This window comes from Salvia hispanica, chromosome 2 (genome assembly GCF_029641045.1).
Source record: "Salvia hispanica isolate PSC_SH4W2 chromosome 2, Shi_PSC_v1, whole genome shotgun sequence".
Lineage (NCBI taxonomy): Eukaryota > Viridiplantae > Streptophyta > Magnoliopsida > Lamiales > Lamiaceae > Salvia > Salvia hispanica.
Window position 1 is genome coordinate 13,601,712 of NC_142693.1, and position 20,286 is coordinate 13,621,997.

Consider the following 20,286-nt stretch of genomic DNA (forward strand, 5'->3'; position numbering starts at 1 on the left):
CCTTATTTATTTTTCGTGGTATAAATTACAACCAATTGAGTTTTTGAATAATAAAGTATTTTTTCGAACACCTCTTGAAGATATCAATAAAAAAACCTTAAGGATATTATCAAATTAGAATATTCCAACATACGATTCATTGCAATAACTATACTTGCACAGATAGACATTGATCACCGATACCCAAAATATCAAGATTCTTGAATTAAGAAAAGCATGCACCATCTGATAAATCAAAGTAGTGCATAGTCAATATCGTATGCTAAATGTTAGGTCAACAATGATTATAGAAATAAAAATCACTGAGACATCGTCTTTCAGTAAATAGCCAAGAAAGACTTATCTCAACTGTTTGATTCTTCAATACCGTATCACACTAGTGTCGTTTATCTCCTAATGTAAGAAAACATGCATACATACACTACAACCTCTCGCGATAGGTAGCCAAAGCCTCTGGACTGTGATCAAATACTTATCTTCTGCAAATAACTGATTGCGTCATCTTCTATGAACGTCATTCACGACCAGTCTACTACGCAGAAGAATTATACTTGTTTTTGCTTCTTATACATTTAAATGTTCGAGAAACATCTTATTAATGCATAAGCAAATACTAATGTGACAAAAATTACTTCTTCTCATCTTAGTATTAAAAATGAATTGTAGAGTTTATTAAAAATTTAATGGCTTTGCATCATTAAATTTGAACTTTGGTGTTCAACATGCACGCCAATATCATATTTATTAACTACTCCTATCTTATTACCATCATCGCGTTTCAATAATGTAGTCGCTCGTCACCTCTGACCCGACTTGTGGTGTCGACAACCTATGTCGTGACTCGTGCCCTAGGGCCATTCATCATGTTCTCAATTTCTTCTCTTAATAAGTTACTAGGAGTAAATTTTTTAAAATAAAAAATAAGCATACGATGGTCCACCACTTCATCTCTGCTGATTTACAAATATCTATATAAATCCACAAAATAGATAAAATCGAACTTAATTGTAAATTTCTAAAGACATGGTCATTTTTTATACCATTGATCAAACTTATTAAGTACTATTGTTGGGAATTTTAGCTCTCACGTTCTGATGATATCAAGGATAATTTTCAAAAAAATTAAATATTTTTTTTAATTATGAAATCATTTTAATACAGTGCATAAAGATAGACAGAAGATCGGAAAAAAAAAACAAAAAATTCCTAAACATGCGTTTATTCGAATATAAAACTGGAAGAAACCCTATACAATAAAAGCTTTCAAATATCTCTACTTGAACATAAAATTCAAACGATTAAGTTATAATTACTGATGTAGAACCCAGTCCCAAAATTTAAATACAGTAGTTCTAAATCCAAATTCTATATATACTAGTAGTATATCATAGTTCTAAATATATTTTCAAAATTTCACTTATTATAAGTGGAGTATTTTTTAGTTACCGCATTAACATCAGTACACAATGGATAATTCCTCCAACATAATTATAGCAATCTACCGTAATTAAATAAGGAATATTTAACTTTTTTTTTTTTTGTAATGGTGCTAAACCCTAGTTTTTTATTTATCTGATTCTATATCATCGGTCCCATTAGAATCGATGCATTAAGCTATAGTACAAATATTCAAGTTCTCAGCAGAATCCACATACAGTTACTTAATAAAGAATTGTTTGTATTAGATAAACATGATTCATCAAATAAGTGTTTTGAGTTTCATTCCCAATTTCCAATTTTGGATTTCTCATTTGGGAAAATTGTTCAAGTCTCCACAGTCGAACTTAGATTCCGTTGCATCACCGCCGCCTCCACCGTCACAGTTAATCTCATTACTTAATCAAAGAATCAAAAAATGGAATCATAACTAATAAATTAAGATTTGTAGTACTCCATTTTTCTTTCACTTTCCTTCCCTCATGTAAAAAATTAAAATGTGTACAAAAGGTAATTGATCCAAATTCTTACCAAACTAATAAATAAATTAAACGTTATTTGCAAGGTTAACTTAAGTGCTACCAAATTAAGTGTTTATTGCAATAAAATAAATCCAATTGAACCTAAAAAGGAGAGCAGTTTCCCCATTAAAACGGCAACTAAGTTGCATAGTCATAATCGCCTCTGCCTAATTCTGTTAAAACGTCAACGTTTTATTACCCCCACGCGCCCCTCACCGCGCGTGGCCTAGCTTCTCCCCCAATTCCTTCAAGATTCATCCATCCTACTTCAGATCGAGATCTGACCCTTCTTCTCTCCTCACCTCTCATGTTTATATTACTCTCTCTAGGTCTTCACTGAATTTGTGTAAACCCTAAAATGGCGAGGGGAGGAGCCTGCCACGTCCTCGTTTTCCTATTTCTCTGCGCTGCGTTCCCCGCCGTCTGGTCCGATGGCTCCGATCACAAATACAAAGTCGGAGATCCGGTGCCGCTCTATGCCAACAAAGTCGGACCATTTCACAATCCCAGGTATATGTTCTCGATCGTATAATGCTTCGGGATTTTTATCGTATAATTGTTGTCGTGGACGATCCAGGATTTATTCGCACTAGGTTTAGCTAATCGGTGTGTGGAATTCAGGTCTGATTGCAGATCCTTGCGTTTTACGGAATTTCAGAGTTAAGAGTGTGGTGTGGGGTTTTGACTTTGATTTTGCTTGAGCAATATTGACGGGTTATTCTCTCAATGTGCCTTCCTGATTGTGATTATGTGATGCATTCTCTTGCTTTTTGCTATTAATAGTTAGTTTGTTGTGTGATTTGGAGGAGGAATTTTGTTAGCTAAGAACTGTAGTGTTGCAGACCATTATTTTTCATCATCTTGTAATGCTCATGTTCTGTTATGTGTTCTTGTTGGCAGTGAAACGTATCGTTACTTTGATCTCCCGTTCTGCTCTACCGGTATAGACTCTGATTACTCTTATGTTTTACCTATTTTACTGGTTGGTTGTTTCTCTTGCTCATTCTAAGATCTGTGTAGGTGAGTTGAAAGACAAAAGTGAAGCTCTCGGTGAAGTGTTGAATGGAGATCGGTTGGTCAGTGCTCCGTACAAGCTTGACTTTTTGGTTGACAGGGAGGCTGAAGTCATTTGTAAGAAGAAGCTTTCAAAGAAAGATGTTGCTGAGTTTCGAAGAGCAGTGGCAAAGGACTACTATTTTCAGATGTACTATGATGACTTGCCCATTTGGGGTTTCCTGGGAAAGGTCGACAAGGAAGGCAGTGGCGATCCTAGCGAGTACAAATATTATCTATTTAAGCATCTCCACTTTGAAATATTTTATAACAAGGATCGCGTGATTGAGATCAATGCACGCACTGACCCCAATGCTCTTGTGGATCTTACTGAAGACAAAGAAGTGGATGTTGAGTTCATGTACTCAGCCAAATGGAAGGAAACTCATGTACCTTTTGAGAAGAGGATGGATAAGTACTCGAAATCGTCTTCACTACCTCGACATTTGGAGATCCACTGGTTTTCAATTATCAATTCTTGTGTGACTGTTCTCCTTCTGACTGGATTTCTTGCTACAATCTTGATGCGAGTGCTCAAGAATGATTTTGTTAAGTAAGGCCTTTTTTATATTCTTCATGATCAGGAGCAGATGAGTTCTGTATGATCTCTACTAATATTTTTCTTATTTTGCTAAAATAGATATGCCCATGATGAGGAGGCAGCAGATGACCAAGAAGAAACTGGGTGGAAATACATCCATGGTGATGTTTTTAGGTTCCCGAAGTACAAGTCATTGTTTGCTGCTTGTCTAGGAAGTGGCACACAGCTTTTTACCCTGTAAGAATGTCAATCTTCAGCTTTCTAAAGTTATTTTCATGATCATGGAATTGTGCTTTATTGACTAAATAGTTGAAAGCAGTGAACTGAATTGAACTTTCTCTTTGCCAGGGCCACCTTTATATTCTTACTTGCTCTCGTTGGTGTATTTTATCCCTACAACCGAGGAGCTCTTTTCACTGCACTTGTGGTCATCTATGCTCTTACATCTGGCATTGCAGGCTATACGGCAGCTTCCTTCTATTGCCAATTAGAGGGAACAAACTGGGTTAGTGAATTCAGTCCAAGCACCGTTACTTGAGTTTCATATTTAATTCCATGTAGATGGACGTTCTATGTGTTCAGCTCTGTTTTCTGTTGATATGCTTAATCTAACTTCACTTGTGGAGAATCTTGTTTATTAACAAAGTGACAAACCTGATATTACTGCACTTGCTATCTTTATGGAGTACTATTTTATAATATATTTACGAGTTTACTGCACTTATTTTCCCTTTAATTCAAATGAGGACTGAGCTAACTTTGGCATTCAATTTCACCATTGGTCACATGTGAATATATTGCTGAGTGCTCATGCATAACCTTTATCTTCAGTCTGAACTTTGAATGAGTCTAACTTATTTTTATTTTCTCCTTTGGTTTCATGTCGGTAATAGTAGTGATAAGATAAGCTGTGCCAAAATTTCCAACACCAGCCTCGTGACTCATAAACAATTATCTTGTGTGTACTGCATGTAGCTTTCCAACATGCTTCTTATAATCTTATCTTTTAGTACTTTTTGTTTTTAACAGGTACGGAATTTGTTATTGACTGGAGCCCTTTTCTGCGGGCCATTGTTTCTCACGTTTTGCTTCCTCAACACGGTGGCCATTGCTTACCATGCTACTGCAGCTCTTCCTTTTGGTACCATCGTGGTGATCTTTTTGATATGGGCTCTTGTGACATCACCTTTATTAGTTTTGGGAGGGATTGCAGGAAAGAATAGTAAGGCAGAGTTTCAAGCTCCTGTCCGTACTACAAAATATCCCAGAGAAATTCCACCTCTGCCTTGGTACCGTGCAACCTTGCCTCAGATGGCCATGGCTGGTTTTCTGCCATTCAGTGCCATCTATATCGAACTTTACTACATATTTGCTAGTGTCTGGGGCCACAGGATTTACACCATTTACAGTATTCTATTCATAGTCTTTATCATCCTCCTGATTGTCACTGCATTTATCACCGTGGCCTTGACATATTTCCAACTTGCCGCTGAGGATCATGAATGGTGGTGGAGGTATGTCACCATAGCTATGAGCATTGTGCTTTTCTTAAGAACTTGCCTTGAATTATCACTTAAATCTGAATTTTCTTTCCTACCAACCAGGTCCTTCCTATGTGGTGGATCTACCGGCTTGTTTATTTATGGCTACTGCCTGTATTACTATTATGCACGGTCGGATATGTCGGGCTTCATGCAGACCTCATTTTTCTTTGGGTACATGGCCTGCATTTGCTATGCTTTCTTCCTAATGCTTGGAGCTGTTGGTTTCCGTGCTTCTTTGTTCTTTGTGCGCCACATTTATCGTTCAATTAAGTGTGAATGATATTTCCCTTTATCTGGAAACCATCCAAGTTCTGCAGGTATGTTCCCTTTAAATGGATAAATCTATATAGTACTACTCCATTAAACATATTGGAGTCTAATTTGAAAAGGCAATGTGTAATCCTTGCACAGGAGTATTTTGAGGGGGGAAATGGTGGTGTATCGTATCATCCTTGACGTTGCGCAACTATGGCATGAGTGAGTGTGGCTGCATCCAGAGATAGAGTGACCATTTGGTTACTTGTGGAAACATTTTATGAGCGGAAAGTAGTTTGTTGAGTAGGGCTAATAAACTCATATCAAACTCTAGTATAGGGCTTTTACTATTTCCTATAGTACTACTTTTATTTTACTTTTTGTTGAAAATTTTGTATCACAAGACTTGGAAAATATGAAATGTTAACATTTGTGTTGATTTGATCAGTTCATTTGCTGGCGTAGTTCATCCAACCTAGTTATCTTAAATTGTGAAATTTTTAGTTTTCTATCACCTTTATTTGTTCCCTATATGAAATTTTACTCATATTTTTGCAACTTCCCAAGTAATCATAGGCCGAATCTCTATAGTCCTTACCTTTGCTGGGCTGCAAATGTTAGGCTGAGGCTGCGACGGATCTAGGTGGGGTCGGGGGTCGATCAATCATGGTATTGGCCCATGAGCATCATCGGAAAACTCCTTCAATCTTTCCGTGGAGCTGCTGCCGATCCTACGAGGCAATGAAACTCTTCTTCACTCTCGTGAAATCCTCATTTTATCGAATGTAACCCCTTTCTCGCTGTTTTCGACTTGCAGTATCCATCGGTAATTTAGTTTCATTTGAAATCGGAAATTGGTTTCATTAGGGTTTGTAAATGGAATTCGGTTTTCATTAAAATCCGTTTCATGATGTTGAAAAACTGATGATCAACTATACTGTACTTTCTTGCATTGGGATTGAGGAAATTTGATTAGATTAAAAGCTGCTTTAATTTAGCTTAATGCTTCATTCTTGGAAATTTTTAGATTAGGATATGCTTCTTTTCGCAATGAAAATTGTCGAATCAAAGCTACAGAATAAAATAAGAATTGACTAGTTTCATGACTTATTGCATAAAATGAGGGGAATAATCGCCACTATTTTTAATAAATTTGTTTGATTCATTTACAATTTCTATTGAAAGAATTTTGAATCACTTTATAGATATGAATATTACTTAAATTTTAATGCATAAATTTCATTTCCTTAATCGGCCACTCTGATTATGAGGGCCGTTTACTATTTAGAATTAACCTAGATAAAAATACTACTACCTCCGTCCCCTAAAATTTGTTCTCCACTTTAACTCAGCACAGGTTTTAAGAAATGTAATGGAAAGTGAGTTGAAAAAGTTAGTGGATTGTGGATCTACTTTTATATAACAGTTTTATAATAAAATGTGAGAATATGAGGTCCACTACCAAGGTAAAAAGTGAAATGGGACAAAATTTTGGGAGACGGACGGAAATGAAAAAATGAGACAAATTTTCAAGAACGGAGGTAGTAATATTATCGTTGATATGATGCCAATTCACAAAATAAAAGAATTTAACATCCATGATCCCACCATAAAATCACATTGGCAGAATGTGACGCTGTGATCATATCATCGAAAAAGTTAATCAAATTCTTTACATTGGTAATTGTATACAAAAATTTATCCATGCCAGACCACCAGATCCCACTTTATTTCACCAAGTGACAGAAACTGAAATTGGTCTACATAATAAGAAAAAGAAAGTGCTTCAGATATCCTTCAATGGACTTTTCTTTTTTCTTCAATTAAAAACAATGCAAGAGCTTTCGATAGATATAATGAGGGTTCCTTTCTGTGTTATTGACCTACAGTAATGAAGCAGCTCTTTTGAAGAACCAAAGAGAGAATCAATCACCTTATGGTCCCAACAACGGCAACGACTGAGCAGCACTACTTGTCTTCGGAGACCTTGAAAAATGTGTAGGACAGAATTAAGTTGTTGATACCATCCATCTTTGGATCCGTTTCGAACTCGGGGTCTATGTAAAAGAACACCTACATGATTCATAGTTATGTATGTTAGTATGGTTGCAGAAAACAACTGGCAAAAGGAATAGAATATGACACCACTTACGGGCATGTCAATCTGTTCCCCAGGAAGAAGCCGTTGCTCTTCAAAGCAGAAACACTGTATTTTATTGAAGTAAACTGCAGCCTGGAAGTTTCATGAGGTGTTAACATTAGTTTTGGCAAAAAAAATACAAAACCAAGAAATGAGTAATGAATGATAACCTTCATAGCACCTAAAAGAACAGAAACTGATAAGCATATACTCCTATAAGTTAGGGAGCCCTAACCTAATGGGTTGACTTCCACTTATATGCCACTCCACACTTTCATGTGGAACCGATGTGAGATTCGTATAAAAAACCAATAGAACCAGTAAAGTATTATGACAATCTTCCAAACATATTAAGTACATACACATCTGTGGCATCATTTCATGTGACATCACGATGGGGATGATATATATTTTTGAAAACATATCACTCTCTTCACAGATGACACTTAAGTTTATTTTTATGCACATTCCATATTTGTCCAAACAAATACTTGAGATTTCTCTTACTCATTAATTTTCCAACAGCCGAAATATTGAAACACGTGTGCTCCTTCACCACAAAATATCTTAAAGTTTTCTGCACTACGGAAAATATGGCTTTCAAATTATGTTTTGAACCAGTGGGTGGCAACAAAGGGAGTGACGATTCCATAAGCAAAAAAGAAGAGACTTATAAAATGGCGGAGTCATACAGAGCTTTTGCACATTCATTAATCCATGAACAAGATCTACATCTCGATCATAAAAGAATAAAGAGAAAAGGAAAAAATTGGAATGGATGAATAGATTATTAGATTTCACGAAATTGTAGCTTCTCTTCTCAAAAAGACAAGTCCATCGTAATATGACAGAGTACACTCTCAAACTTCAACATAAGTCTCAGCTAATATACCACCAATATGCCGTCTTTATTAATCAGAAATACAGCCTCGGCTAATACTATAGCGGAGATAATTGCAGAATTTGACGTTGAGGAATCTTACAAGACCAAACTTACTCTCTTTGAAGAAAAAATGCATTATTTAAAGTAATAAGATGAGTCTGTGAAAAACAGTATTATGTTTAAGAAAGTGAAAACACAAGAACATATGTTAAATGAGTCTGTGCTTTAAAGGATGGTACTGTATATCAAATAATTAAAAACCCAAACATTCTCTAATAGAGTAATAGTTACAGGGGAAGAAAAAGCAAAAGTAAGAATGTAAAGATTATAATTGCCAGCATAGTAGCTCTGGAAAAGAGATGCAACCAAAGAACTTGCAATTCAAAACTACACGTGTACCTTCATTGGAGTAACATTATAGGTGGATACACCAGTTATCGGAGTTGCACTTTTATTTTCAGCAGTATAAAATGCAAGGGCACTCTCCCCTGGTTTAACCCTCACCTGTAAGTTAGAAAGAGAAGAATTTTGATGAATGAGTAAGAAACATTCAAGATCTGGAGAAAATTGTTTTGCACATATCCCGCAGACATGAAATTGGCAAACACTCATCACCATCGCAACATAAAAAACATTAATATTAATAAGCACCTCTCTCTGTGTTGGAATAAACTTCCATGGCATTCCATCAGCCACATCAGCATTGAACTGCACGACAATCTCTCTGTAAGCAAAAAACAAGAGGTCATTAAAAAAAACAAGTTGAAAAATAACTATCTTGATTTACCCATACAACAATTTGTTTTTTCCCCTGAAAAAGCAATAATAAAGATTGATATCTTTAATCTATTAAATCCAAACCTGGATGTGACAGTGCCATCCTGCGTATGTCGCGCAATCTTTTCTTCGACACTCTGCAAAACACCAATAGATTTCACATTAGTTAAATCAAATGAAATGTATAAAAAAAAGTGGATCCACTGATGAAATCAGAAAACTCCACCTCTCGACGCTGAACAGTACCCCCATAACCTGTAGCTTGACAAAATCTCCTATATAGAGGAACCGCAGCATAACTACATCCTACCATAGCAAAGACCAATCCGGTCAGGTAAAAAAGCATCTTATTCGATTTCCTCTCTGTAGAAGCCTGAGTAGAATATTGCCGGCCAACATAAATGGGAATGGACTTTTTTGCACTGTAAGTTCTCAAATTGTATCCATGCTTCGACCCAAAACACCGACGATTGAATCCAAACGGTGTCCGATAGACAATGCTATTACTTTCTCCAATATAAGAACTGTATCTTGAGCCCACAGCATCAAGGTGCCTTGATTGGAAAATTTTGATGACAGACCAGTTAATTCTACTATAAATTTTATAAAGTATACAGTTTTTTATTGCATAATCACCAGGCAAAACAAGCTCTGCACTTCCTGAGCAACATTTCGGCGCGTTAAATTACCTGGATAAGAAAGGAGCCTGACAAATAGAGACCTTAGAGGAAGACAAAAGATGTGTTCCTCTACAAAGCCGAGAAAATGACATGCTGAGCGAGTGCTGACAGTTTGCTATAATATCAGAAGAAAATCATTCAGCAGCATCTGCAAGAATGCATCCAATGATATACAATACCTAACACAGAAAGTATAAAAATTGAAGGGTTAAATATAAACAGCCTTCCTAATCAAAATTCCTAAACCAATTTAAACAAAATGGAAATTTTGAAAACAAGATTCAAGCTTCTTTGAGGTTTTGGCAACTTCAAATATTTCTGCCCAGGGTTTTCCCCAGTAACAGTAATAACACGACGAGTTACAGGTGAATGGCCAATTCTATTTAAAGAAGATATCGTAAGCACACGATGAAAATCAACTAAACATAGGATGCTTTAGATGACCCCTTTTCAAGTTTGAAGAGTGAAACAGACATTCAAAATATGACAATATAGTAGTAATTCAAGTAGAAACAACAAGACAAAAACGGGAGAGTTGTAGTCAAATTTCAAATTGGGATAAAAAATTTGAGATTCTGCCAATTTCGAGTTCAGCAACGATTTATGAATCAAAATGCAGCTGATGAAAGCATACTGATACGCAATTAAAAGATAGAGATTTAGGTAATAATAGAACTAGGCCTTACCGCCACTTTCAGAAGTCTGACGGAAGCTTGGCCGACTGTGACGGCGGCGCGTGGGTGGTGGCGAAATGAATGTAGATTTCTTTTGAAACGGAGAAATGAAAATAAGAATTGATGAAAAAAAAAACAGAAAAATAAAATCCCCCCATACCCCAGTCGGGTGCGGGTGTTGAATTGAACTACCCGTTATCCATGATTTTCGGGTCAAAACACCCATACCCGGGCCTGCTCCGGATTAAAACTTATTAGGCCCATTTTCCAGTTAAAATCAGCCCATTCTTATTTATGTATTTACTGGGGGAAGGAACATACCTGTGGCTTGATGAAGAGGATATGGCGGAAACAAGAACCATAGATAGTCGTGGGCCTCAATTATATACTCCTATTTAGAGCATCCACAGTAGGGGCGCCGCGGCGGGCGCCCCGATAGCGGCTAAGCCGCGCTTATCTACTGTGGTGGAAGAGGCCGCCCCGGAGGCGGATGATTTTTGGGGGCGGAAGGGCTTTCGCCCCGAATGCGCCGAGGACGAGCAAGAGGAGAGAGAAATGCAGCGGCGGCCGCGGCTATCTATTGCACGGCAAAACCGCCGCGGCGGTCGCCGATTTACATTTTTTTTTTTAATTTCAGATTTTTAATTGTTTTTATTATAAATATTCCTCCCATTTTCATCTTCTCTCCACACACATCTTCACACCCATTTCATTTTCTATTCAATTTTTCTATCTCTAAAAATTTGTGGATTTCTATTGCTATTTATGGATAATTTGTGGAATGAAGCATGGGATTCTTTGATTCAAGAGGTGCAGAGAGAAGCAGACGAGGAGGATGAGGTGGCGGCGGCGGAACTGGCGGCGGCGGCGATCCCTCGTGAGATTCATCGTCGGACAATCCCACGAGACCATGTCGGAGTGGCTGAGCGGCTTATGGCAGACTACTTTAGCGCTAACCCCCGTTACCCAGCTGAGATTTTCCGTCGGCGTTTCAGAATGTCGCGACCGCTCTTCACCCATATAGCGACGATATTGGCGGACCGGTACGGTTGCTTCAACCTCCGGAGTGATTGCACTGGCCGGATCAGACTGTCCACTTTTCAGAAATGCACCTCTGCAATAAGGCAGCTTGCCTATGCCGGACCGGTTGATATGTTCGACGAATACCTACAGATGAGTGAGACGACTAGTCTAGAGGTGCTCCGGCAGTTTTGTAAGGGCATGCGGGAAGTCTTTGTTCCAGAGTTCCTACGAAAGCCAACCCCTGATGAGTGCCAGAGACTGCTAGATATGCACGGTGCGGTGCACAGTTTCCCAGGGATGATGGGCAGCATTGATTGCATGCATTGGGAGTGGAAAAACTGCCTGGTGGCGTGGAAAGGCCAGTTCACTACTGGTTTCAAAAGCAAACATCCTTCGATGATCCTGGAAGCCGTTACTGACTACCGTTTGCGGATCTGGCATGCGTATTTCGGTGTTGCAGGTTTGAACAACGACATCAACGTTCTGCAGACGTCGCCTATCTTCAATGATGAGTGCCGGGGAGAGGGTCCAAAGATCAGTTTCATAGCAAACGGCACGCAGTATCGCAGGGGATACTATTTGACAGATGGAATATACCCTCGTTGGCCTGTATTCATCAAGACACTTCGCCAACCGGCTGGAGCGAGGAGACAATATTTTGCGCGAAAATAAGAGGCCGCTAGGAAAGATGTTGATCGAGCTTTTTTTGGTGTGCTCCAAGCGCGATGGCCATTATACGCTGCCCGACACGAGTTTGGCACGAAGATGGTGTCGCGAATATTATGTTAGCATGTATCATATTGCACAATATGATAATAGAAGATGAAGGATTTGCTGCAGAACGTTGGGCACCAGAAGATGGTGCAAGTACAAGTCACGGCGTTGCCTCCGCGCCGATACAGATGGGTGTACCACGTAGTAATGAATATCTGATCCAACGTTTCGCTGATATACGCAGGAGCATAACACATGACCAACTCCAGGTCGATTTGATTGAAGAGGTCTAGGCACGTAGGGGAGGCGGCGTAGCGTGAAGAACATGTGTGATTTTCCGTAGATCAAATTTTCATTGTAATTGTCCCCTTACTTTAATCTGATTAAAATTTAGTTTTCACTTTTAATTTGTTTTATTAGCCGTTTTTATCTAATTATTTTTAGTCCGATAATTTTAATTGTAATTGAATTAAAATATACAACAAATAAAATAAAGTGAAATGTGGCTAAAAAAAGTGTCCACTATTGCTGCAGAAACTTTTTTTTGTGGCCGTGGACAAATAAAAAGTGGTTATAGACAAAAGACGTAAAGTGTCCAGCCAAAATGTCCACCCTACTGTGGATGCTCTTAATTATGATCAACTAAATAATTAGTAAAAAATTACGATATTTAATTGTTAATTGTACTGATATTTGGTTATGTAAAGTACTAGTACTAATTAACTATGTTAACACAACACGAATTTAGAATTTTGTGATTTGTTTAAATATATTTGAATTTTAGATTTATATTTAAGTATTTATTCAAGGTTAAGTATTTGTAGTATTTAGTTTAAGTTTAATTATTCTTTCATCTATTGTTTAGTTAAAAAGTCAATTAACATTCCTTTTATTTTATATAAATTATTATTATTAATTATTTATTTTCTATAATTTGTGATATTATATATAATATTATATTTAAATTTAATAGTATAAGAAAATAAATTATACAATATGATATTTAATTTATAATAAATTATTAATGAATTATTATGGGATGGATTAGTGTGTAATTTAAATAAATATGTAGGTAAGATTCAAAAGTAAAAGAAGTAAATGAATATGAAATATTCTTTTAGGTTTGAGTTTGGTATAAATGAATATAGTAGAATTAATGTTTGATGTGATAGAACTGGAAAAATGAGTTTGAATGGTGTAAATGGTTGGAGATGACCTTAGACTATGTTCGACATTATGGAATTGAGCCTGCTGAACTGAAACTGGTATTGGAGCTTTCTATATCCAATATTTGGTATGGCAAAATAAAATTGAGCATCTTTACACATTGCACACACACTCAAATTGCTAACACACACAAGTATATCATTTTTACCGAACAAAAGATTTGAAATTGGATTATAATTCAATCTCGTAGAATCCTAATTTCAATTCTTATTCTAATTTTGTATATCGAACAGATCCTTACAAAATTTGAGTTTTTTTTCGAAGTAGTTGTATGCAATAGTTAAATTTCGTGATTAGAATTTTAACTCATAAAGGTTTGTCAAATTCTAGTCTCTTCTACAAACTTTGAAATTAGAACGTTAAATCATAAATTTTGTATATTTCTCAATCATCTAATTTATGCACAAAATATATATTTTTAACTACATTCAAAATGACATGTTTAATTAAAATAAGTACTCTACATCCCTTTATTTCTTATTTCAGTTCTTATTTTATTGAAACATCGTCGCATTTAACGTCACCAAGAAGATATTGATTTCTGCATTAATGGCAATTGAGAAAATTTGAACTTCATAATTTAATATTTTAATTTTAAAATTAGTGCGACAGATCAAAATTTGAATTAGCTTCGATTCAAATGACTATTATGATTTTAATTAACAATATTGAGAAAAAGTCAAGATGGAATATTAATCAAAATAAAAATGCTGATGAAGACTAATAAAAGAAAAAATTTAAATATTCATGAAGACTAAGAGTGTCCACTGTACTAGAGCCGCGGGCCGCGGCTCACTACAGTGCGGGGGGTGGGCAGCCACGGCCGGGGGGTGGACGTGGGCGCGCCACAATCGTGGCCTGGCCGCGGCGCTTGGGCGCGAGCCGCGGCCCTCCTATAGTGATGGCCACGAGCCGCGGCTCCCCCCTTTTTCAGATTTTTTTTTTTTTTAAAAATTTCGAAATTTTTTCTATTTATACCTAAAATTCATATCTTATTTTTACTCTACTCTCACACACAATTTACCCTATTCCCTTCAATTTGAATTTTTGTGAAATGCAAGGCGGAGACGATCCCGGTTATGGAGATTCGGGACAGGGGGCTTTCCACCCCACCAACGCTGGGGATCGAGTCCCACCTCTCCTCCATCCCAGATGTGGAGTCCGCCATCGCCGGCGCCGTGGCTACAAACACCCCAAAACCGGGGGCAGTCATCGGCCTATCAGCAGAGATATGCGGGTCGTACCCAACCAGGGACGGGCGACTATCGACCCAACATGGACGCAATTAACTTCCCGTCTCAATTTCAAGCCTCCCCATTTCAGAGCAGTCATTCTCCGCTTGATGAATCTGATAGATTCACATGGGAACAATTGATGGGGTTGCCTGATACCCCGACGCCGACGCCCGGTCGTGTAGAGACGGGGAGAGGAGGCGGTGGAAGAAGCGGCGGTGGCGGCGGCGGGAATGGTGGGCGAAGGGGCGGCGGGCGTGGCGGAGGTTCCGCGCGAGGTGGCGGCGACGGCGACGGCGGGCAGGGCGGCGGCGGCGGTGGTCGCGGCGATGGCGGCGGCGGGCAGGAAGGCGGCGGCGCCGGCGGTGGTCGACGAGGGTTTTTGTACACCGACGCCGAGTCTGTTGCTATTGCTAGGGCATGGGACGCGGTGACGACAGATTCCATAGTTGGCACGGATCAGACCGACTTATGCTTCTGGCGGAAAGTCTTGGTGGTGTACAATGAATTCAAACCGTCGGGGAACGTCGACCGTACACCCGATCAGATTCGGAAGAAGTTCGGCAGGATCACTACAGCTCTTCGGAAGTTCATTGGTATATACGAGAACCAACTGCGCATTGCTGAGAGTGGCCGCAACGAAGCCGACGTCAAATCCCTGTCGCTGCAGTTGTTCAATGTGCAAGTAGGCAAGAAGTTTACCTACTGGGCAGAATTCCTCGTTCTGCGGGACTCCCCAAAATTCCGAGCCATCTGCGAGAACGCGTCTGATTCCGGGCCTAGCCGTACAAGACGGGGCAGGGGCGGCAACTACAGCAGTAGTAGCGGCGGTTCAAGGACCTTCGACCTCAACGACGAGGTCATGGAGGAGCCCCCTCCGTCACTATCCCGGCGTCCACGGCCCCTGGGTCAACAGTCCGCCATCCGAGCCACTAGATCCGCCTCCGCCGCTGCCTCCCAACACTCTGCTGCGGGCCCGTCTGCACCCCCTCCCGGATCGGCCCGAGCGGCGTTGCAAAACACCCTAGCCGTGCAGATGATAAAGGAACTCAAGGACACTCTGGCCTTGTATGAGAAGTCGACCGACCCGACTACCAAGGTGATGTACTACGACCTCATAGTGAGGCTGAGGTTGTTGTTGGGGTGGGAGGACACGGCGGCGGCGGCGGCGGGACCTCAGAGCGGTGGCGGTGATGGTGACGATGATGGTGACGATGATGACGTTGGCGGTGACGATGCAACGGGTGAAGATGAAGTGGCGGATTCTGATGATGAGACCGAGTAGTCGGCGATGGCGGTGTTTTTTTATGTTTTTGTTTGCGTGTTCCTAAACAATTTTCGTTGTATAATTTTACCCCGTTCTATAATACAACGAAGATTTGGTTTTCGATTTAGTTTTCATTAAATTATGCATTTTATTTAATTATTGTAGTCTAACAATTTTAATTGTAGTAGAATTAAAATATAGACAAAATGAAAAAAATTAAATTTTTGGTGACTTGGCCATGTCTACTATAGTGGAAAATATGGGCATTGGTGGCCCGGCCACAATTTTGTGGCCTGGCCACACTTTGTGGCTTGGCCCGGCCATATACAGTGGACACCCTAATAAGTTCGTAAAATCATCCTACTACTATTGAACAAAAATAATGATAGTCGTGTAAGTTTTAATGATTAATTTATATAGTTGGTGAGACACATGACATGGCAGGGTCCTCTCTCCACGCGTCCAACACTCCAACCGCCATCTCTTCTTCCTCTCACTTTCATCGACTCCATTCCTCTCTCTTCTCTGTAGCTCGCTCATTCCTTCAGTCAATCAACGCTAATCGCCTAATCCACTCACGCCACAGATCAATTCACCATTACTGCTCACCACATCACCCCTGAAACTCAACAATGGCGGACGATACTGCTACCAAACAGCCCAACGGAGTCGTGATCGACCCCAACGGCGACGAATATTCTCAAAACCCGCAGGACCTCACCCTTCTCACCCTCCTCAACCGCCTCATCGCTGCGATTTTCTTCCCCAACCCTAATTCCTCCGCCCCCCTGCTCCAGAGGATCAAAACCGCCCTCGCCGAGAATGTTCCCCTGCTTCGCGACGCTTCTAAGAACACTGCTGCGCGCGTTCTGCAGTGGACCCGCCGCGGCAGCCCTCTCCGCGCCTTGTTCGTTGTATCCGTGAGTCCATTTATATATTCTCTGCTTTTTGATTGGATCTGCTGGAAATGAAATTCAAATTAATTTCATGTTTAGGGAGAATTTATTTTGGTTTTAGAAATTACTGTTTAACATTCGTAGATCTATCTGATTTTATGTTTAAATTTACCTATCGTCATTCGCTATTTAGCATTAAATGCCGACGGCTTTTACCATGTCAAACCGATTTGAAGAAAATCGGCTCATTGGAAGTGAGAAAAACTCTAGTTGTTTTTATCTTTAAATTGGAAAAAAGTTATTCTCAGCCTAGCTTACATGTTTCTCATAGTTCAGTGGGCTGCTTTGTATACTTAAATGTGAGTTATGAACTCATGAAACAAGAGTAAATAGGCCTAGCTGCTTCTTCTAGTTTAAAAGTTTTATGCTTTAGGAATGATGAAATACGAATAAGCTGCTTGTTCTAGTTTAAAAGCTAATCCTTCTTGCTATCTTGTTAAAGATGCCTATGCATCCCAAAAATTGTGAGCCCTTTTGGTAGCATGTGGTTATCATAAAATCTGAGTTATTATAAATCTGAGTGTTTGTGCCACGGTTAAATAAGACAGCAGAAATAGTCAATAGAGAAAGTAGCTAAAGTGGAGTATACTTTTTTTCCTCTAGTCTACATCATTATGGTGGTTGTGACAGACTGACAGGCATTATAAGTTACATTTCTTCTTTCATTTTCAGAATCAATCTTGTTTAATAGTAGTAAAGTTATTAACTTTTTCCATAATATCTCTCAGAACTGATCTCTTAACTGTGCTCATCAATACTTTTCTTGGAGACAAACTATTAACATTCTGTTTTCTGAAGTGTCAACAGATGCATCTCCTGGCATTGGATTATCACAAAACTTTGTAATTTGTTGTGTATTTAGATAATTGTCTGGGATCTTTGACGTCTCGCTTTACATAGTTCTGTCTTCCACAGATTCTGATTTTCTGGAAAAAATTTCAAAGAATCTTGATGGAAACTAGTTCTATATATGATTAAGCAGATCATTTTCACCAAGTCTTGACAAAGCAATGATTAGTTGTACCTTATCAAGCAAGTGGGTCTAGAGAAGGCCTATAGTTCATTATTTTATGTTAGGAACAATCATGTAATTTTGTTTCTTGATTGGCCTTTTCTTATAATGTTCTCATGATGCTTGTAAATTGTTGCAGGTAGGGACAATTGTTTTCCTAACATTGGCGGGATTGTTAGTTTTCATGCTATTCTTTGTTGCTGCAACCGTCAATGCTGTTGTCATTTCTCTTGTGATGTCATTAGCAGCAGCAGGAGGATTCTTGGCTATTTTCTTTGCCTGTGTTGCAGCCATTTATATTGGAGCATTATCCGTAGCTATATTTGTCATCTCTGCAGCAACAATTTCTTGTATCATTGCTGTTCTTATTGTCGCAGGTAAACATTGTTTTCTTACGACTTAGCGATTCTGGACTTTGATACTCTTTGGAACACGACTGAGATTAATTAGTTACTGTTGCATTAATTAATCAAAATAGCAGAAAGCAGGTTGTTCTTGAATTCGTCAGCAATCTAGAATTAATTTAATGTTTGAGGAAGCAAGACTTTAAAACGATAGACGCCACCTCACTAGTTTAAATAGTAGTTTGTTCATCCCTATTTCATATGGTATTAGAATTAAACAACCGGAAATACTATTCACAGCATGTAACCACTGATAGTTTCCATTTCTACAAAGTTTCTTAAAATAAACTTGATCCTACTGCCTCTTTAAGTCTTAGGGTCATTATCATGTTTGTACTTCTCTGAAAGGTTATGTTTTATTGGATTTTTCTTCTTAGACCATTTTTAGCACCATTTTTGCGATCACTAAAATTAGTATACTTTAAATTTAGCTCCAAATGTTAAACAGCAATTTCATGGCATACTACTTAACATGAGCTCTAGTTTCCTAATGTTTTTACGATGAAAGACTCTCAAGGTAGTCTAGACAAGTAGTAGGAACTAATGCACCTCTAGCTAAATAGTCAGAGCAACTCAGGACAGTAATATTAACGAAAATTCAAGATCCTCAATATGAGCATGCATCGTCCTATGCGACTTTGGGAAGCTACCTTTTACACATAATATTGTCAGACTCTCTGAAAGAATGGAAGTGGCTAACTGATTATCTCAATGAAGGAAAAAATATCATTTCACAAAATTTTTACTAATTATTTTCTCTAACTGGAAACGGTTGTCTTTAATTCATAGAGTTTCTGATACCTGGCGATATACCAAATAATCACCTCAGTATGACAAGAAGCAGATGTAGCATGATTTCTCATTCTGAACTTCGACAGCAGTTTTCTTCTTGCTTTGTATCTTGTGTAATGCTCACTGCTGATGTCAAAATCAGGTTGGATTGGATTCTTTTGTACATTGTGGATTGCAGCGCAGAAAAGCATAGACCTGGCCAAACATTCCATTTCCATCACAGGGTCGGCAGTTTCAGCCTACTCATTCGCTTGGCACGACAAACGTGGCCAGGTCTCAAAGAAATCGGACTGAGGTGGATCATGATGTGCGTGTATATCCAAATGCTGTGAGTTTTATTCTATCCATCTCCGCGTTGCACTGCTCTATTATATAAGTATCAATAAGGATGCCGGGTTGTCTTGTGTATAGCGTGCTAGCATCTAAGGAAACTTGGTAGATTGCCGTACCTAGCTTCTCTATACATCTTTTCTTTTCTAAAGCTTAGTATACTATTTCTGTTTTGAGGTATTTCATATTCCCTTTTAGAGGATTTGCAGTTTGTACCATATTATGATCAAACTCACGCTCCCATTAGAGATATGAAATGAAATTTTGTGGATATGAAGTTGCGAGAGACAAATGAAATTAGTTTGTTCAATACAAAACCACCGTTTCTGCGTTTGTTGATGGAGATTGAGTCTCTACGTCTATACTAGGTCTGACAGTTATCGAAACAACACGAATGGTTTAATACTTAAAATAGCTTAATTGTGCAAAACTGAGATGTTGATTCATAGTATAATTTCTATCCCATTTGGTTTTAGAGTAATGAAAGTTGATCTATGTTTTGTTTGTTTTATTGCGTTAAGCCATTTCAATCCACACTATCCATTTTGCTATATGTTTATCACTTGAGATTTGAGAAGTTTTTTTAGTTTTTACTTACACTTGTCTCATTAAGGAATATGTGACAAGTCAAACCTCGATACAAAAACAAGAAGTTTGGTAAGTCATAAAAATAACATTATTATGATTTGTCGGTCATTCGAGATTTGTGGTCTTCATTTACGCTTTGTTGTCAATTCTATCCAACTTACATTATTCAATGAAAATCAACATATATGTGGAAATTGGAATACTTGTGCTAATTAGCCGCAAATTTAGTTAGATGA

General features: G+C 38.5%; 3 protein-coding genes across 5 annotated transcripts; 2 read left to right on the forward strand and 1 right to left on the reverse strand.

Moving 5' to 3' along the window:
- Positions 1 to 2,175: 2,175 nt before the first annotated feature.
- LOC125213817 (transmembrane 9 superfamily member 3-like) lies at positions 2,176 to 5,803 on the forward strand. The gene is made up of 8 exons (XM_048114598.2): positions 2,176 to 2,468; positions 2,859 to 2,899; positions 2,979 to 3,564; positions 3,652 to 3,789; positions 3,901 to 4,057; positions 4,582 to 5,066; positions 5,157 to 5,413; positions 5,508 to 5,803. Exons 1-7 carry the CDS (start codon positions 2,317 to 2,319, stop codon positions 5,374 to 5,376), a joined length of 1,779 nt encoding a protein of 592 aa, XP_047970555.1. The 5' UTR covers positions 2,176 to 2,316; the 3' UTR covers positions 5,377 to 5,413; positions 5,508 to 5,803.
- A 1,168-nt stretch (positions 5,804 to 6,971) lies between these two features.
- Positions 6,972 to 10,661, reverse strand: LOC125213894 (cytochrome c oxidase assembly protein CtaG / Cox11 family). 3 transcript variants are annotated; one of them, XM_089064347.1, is made up of 9 exons: positions 10,518 to 10,661; positions 9,841 to 10,010; positions 9,378 to 9,705; positions 9,236 to 9,288; positions 9,026 to 9,098; positions 8,774 to 8,878; positions 7,504 to 7,584; positions 7,285 to 7,424; positions 6,972 to 7,111 (listed from the first exon to the last, which is right to left on the reverse strand). In XM_089064347.1, exons 2-8 carry the CDS (start codon positions 9,921 to 9,923, stop codon positions 7,320 to 7,322), a joined length of 828 nt encoding a protein of 275 aa, XP_088920473.1. In that variant the 5' UTR covers positions 9,924 to 10,010; positions 10,518 to 10,661; the 3' UTR covers positions 6,972 to 7,111; positions 7,285 to 7,319. The 3 variants fall into 3 exon arrangements, with proteins under 3 accessions (XP_088920473.1, XP_088920472.1, XP_047970676.2); XM_089064346.1 differs by having other exon boundaries at positions 6,972 to 7,424; XM_048114719.2 differs by having other exon boundaries at positions 6,972 to 7,424; positions 9,841 to 9,979; positions 10,518 to 10,620.
- Positions 10,662 to 16,419: 5,758 nt separating this feature from the next.
- On the forward strand, positions 16,420 to 19,735 carry LOC125194899 (uncharacterized). Its single transcript, XM_048093129.2, has 3 exons — positions 16,420 to 16,888; positions 18,076 to 18,313; positions 19,275 to 19,735. Exons 1-3 carry the CDS (start codon positions 16,601 to 16,603, stop codon positions 19,424 to 19,426), a joined length of 678 nt encoding a protein of 225 aa, XP_047949086.2. The 5' UTR covers positions 16,420 to 16,600; the 3' UTR covers positions 19,427 to 19,735.
- Positions 19,736 to 20,286: the final 551 nt, after the last annotated feature.

What these genes read in the sequence shown, in the direction of transcription:
- LOC125213894 (XM_089064347.1), bottom strand. Translation starts at nt 9,923, where the DNA reads ATGTCATTTTCTCGGCTTTGTAGAGGAACACATCTTTTGTCTTCCTCT. An exon ending in TTATTCCAACACAGAGAGAG is followed by an intron (nt 8,879 to 9,025) that starts GTGCTTATTAAT and finishes TCTAACTTACAG; the next exon opens with GTGAGGGTTAAACCAGGGGA. An exon ending in ATAATGTTACTCCAATGAAG is followed by an intron (nt 7,585 to 8,773) that starts GTACACGTGTAG and finishes TGAAACTTCCAG; the next exon opens with GCTGCAGTTTACTTCAATAA.
- LOC125213817 (XM_048114598.2), top strand. Translation starts at nt 2,317, where the DNA reads ATGGCGAGGGGAGGAGCCTGCCACGTCCTCGTTTTCCTATTTCTCTGC. An exon ending in GGACCATTTCACAATCCCAG is followed by an intron (nt 2,469 to 2,858) that starts GTATATGTTCTC and finishes TCTTGTTGGCAG; the next exon opens with TGAAACGTATCGTTACTTTG. An exon ending in GGCACACAGCTTTTTACCCT is followed by an intron (nt 3,790 to 3,900) that starts GTAAGAATGTCA and finishes TCTCTTTGCCAG; the next exon opens with GGCCACCTTTATATTCTTAC.
- LOC125194899 (XM_048093129.2), top strand. Translation starts at nt 16,601, where the DNA reads ATGGCGGACGATACTGCTACCAAACAGCCCAACGGAGTCGTGATCGAC. An exon ending in GCGCCTTGTTCGTTGTATCC is followed by an intron (nt 16,889 to 18,075) that starts GTGAGTCCATTT and finishes AAATTGTTGCAG; the next exon opens with GTAGGGACAATTGTTTTCCT. An exon ending in TGCTGTTCTTATTGTCGCAG is followed by an intron (nt 18,314 to 19,274) that starts GTAAACATTGTT and finishes TGTCAAAATCAG; the next exon opens with GTTGGATTGGATTCTTTTGT.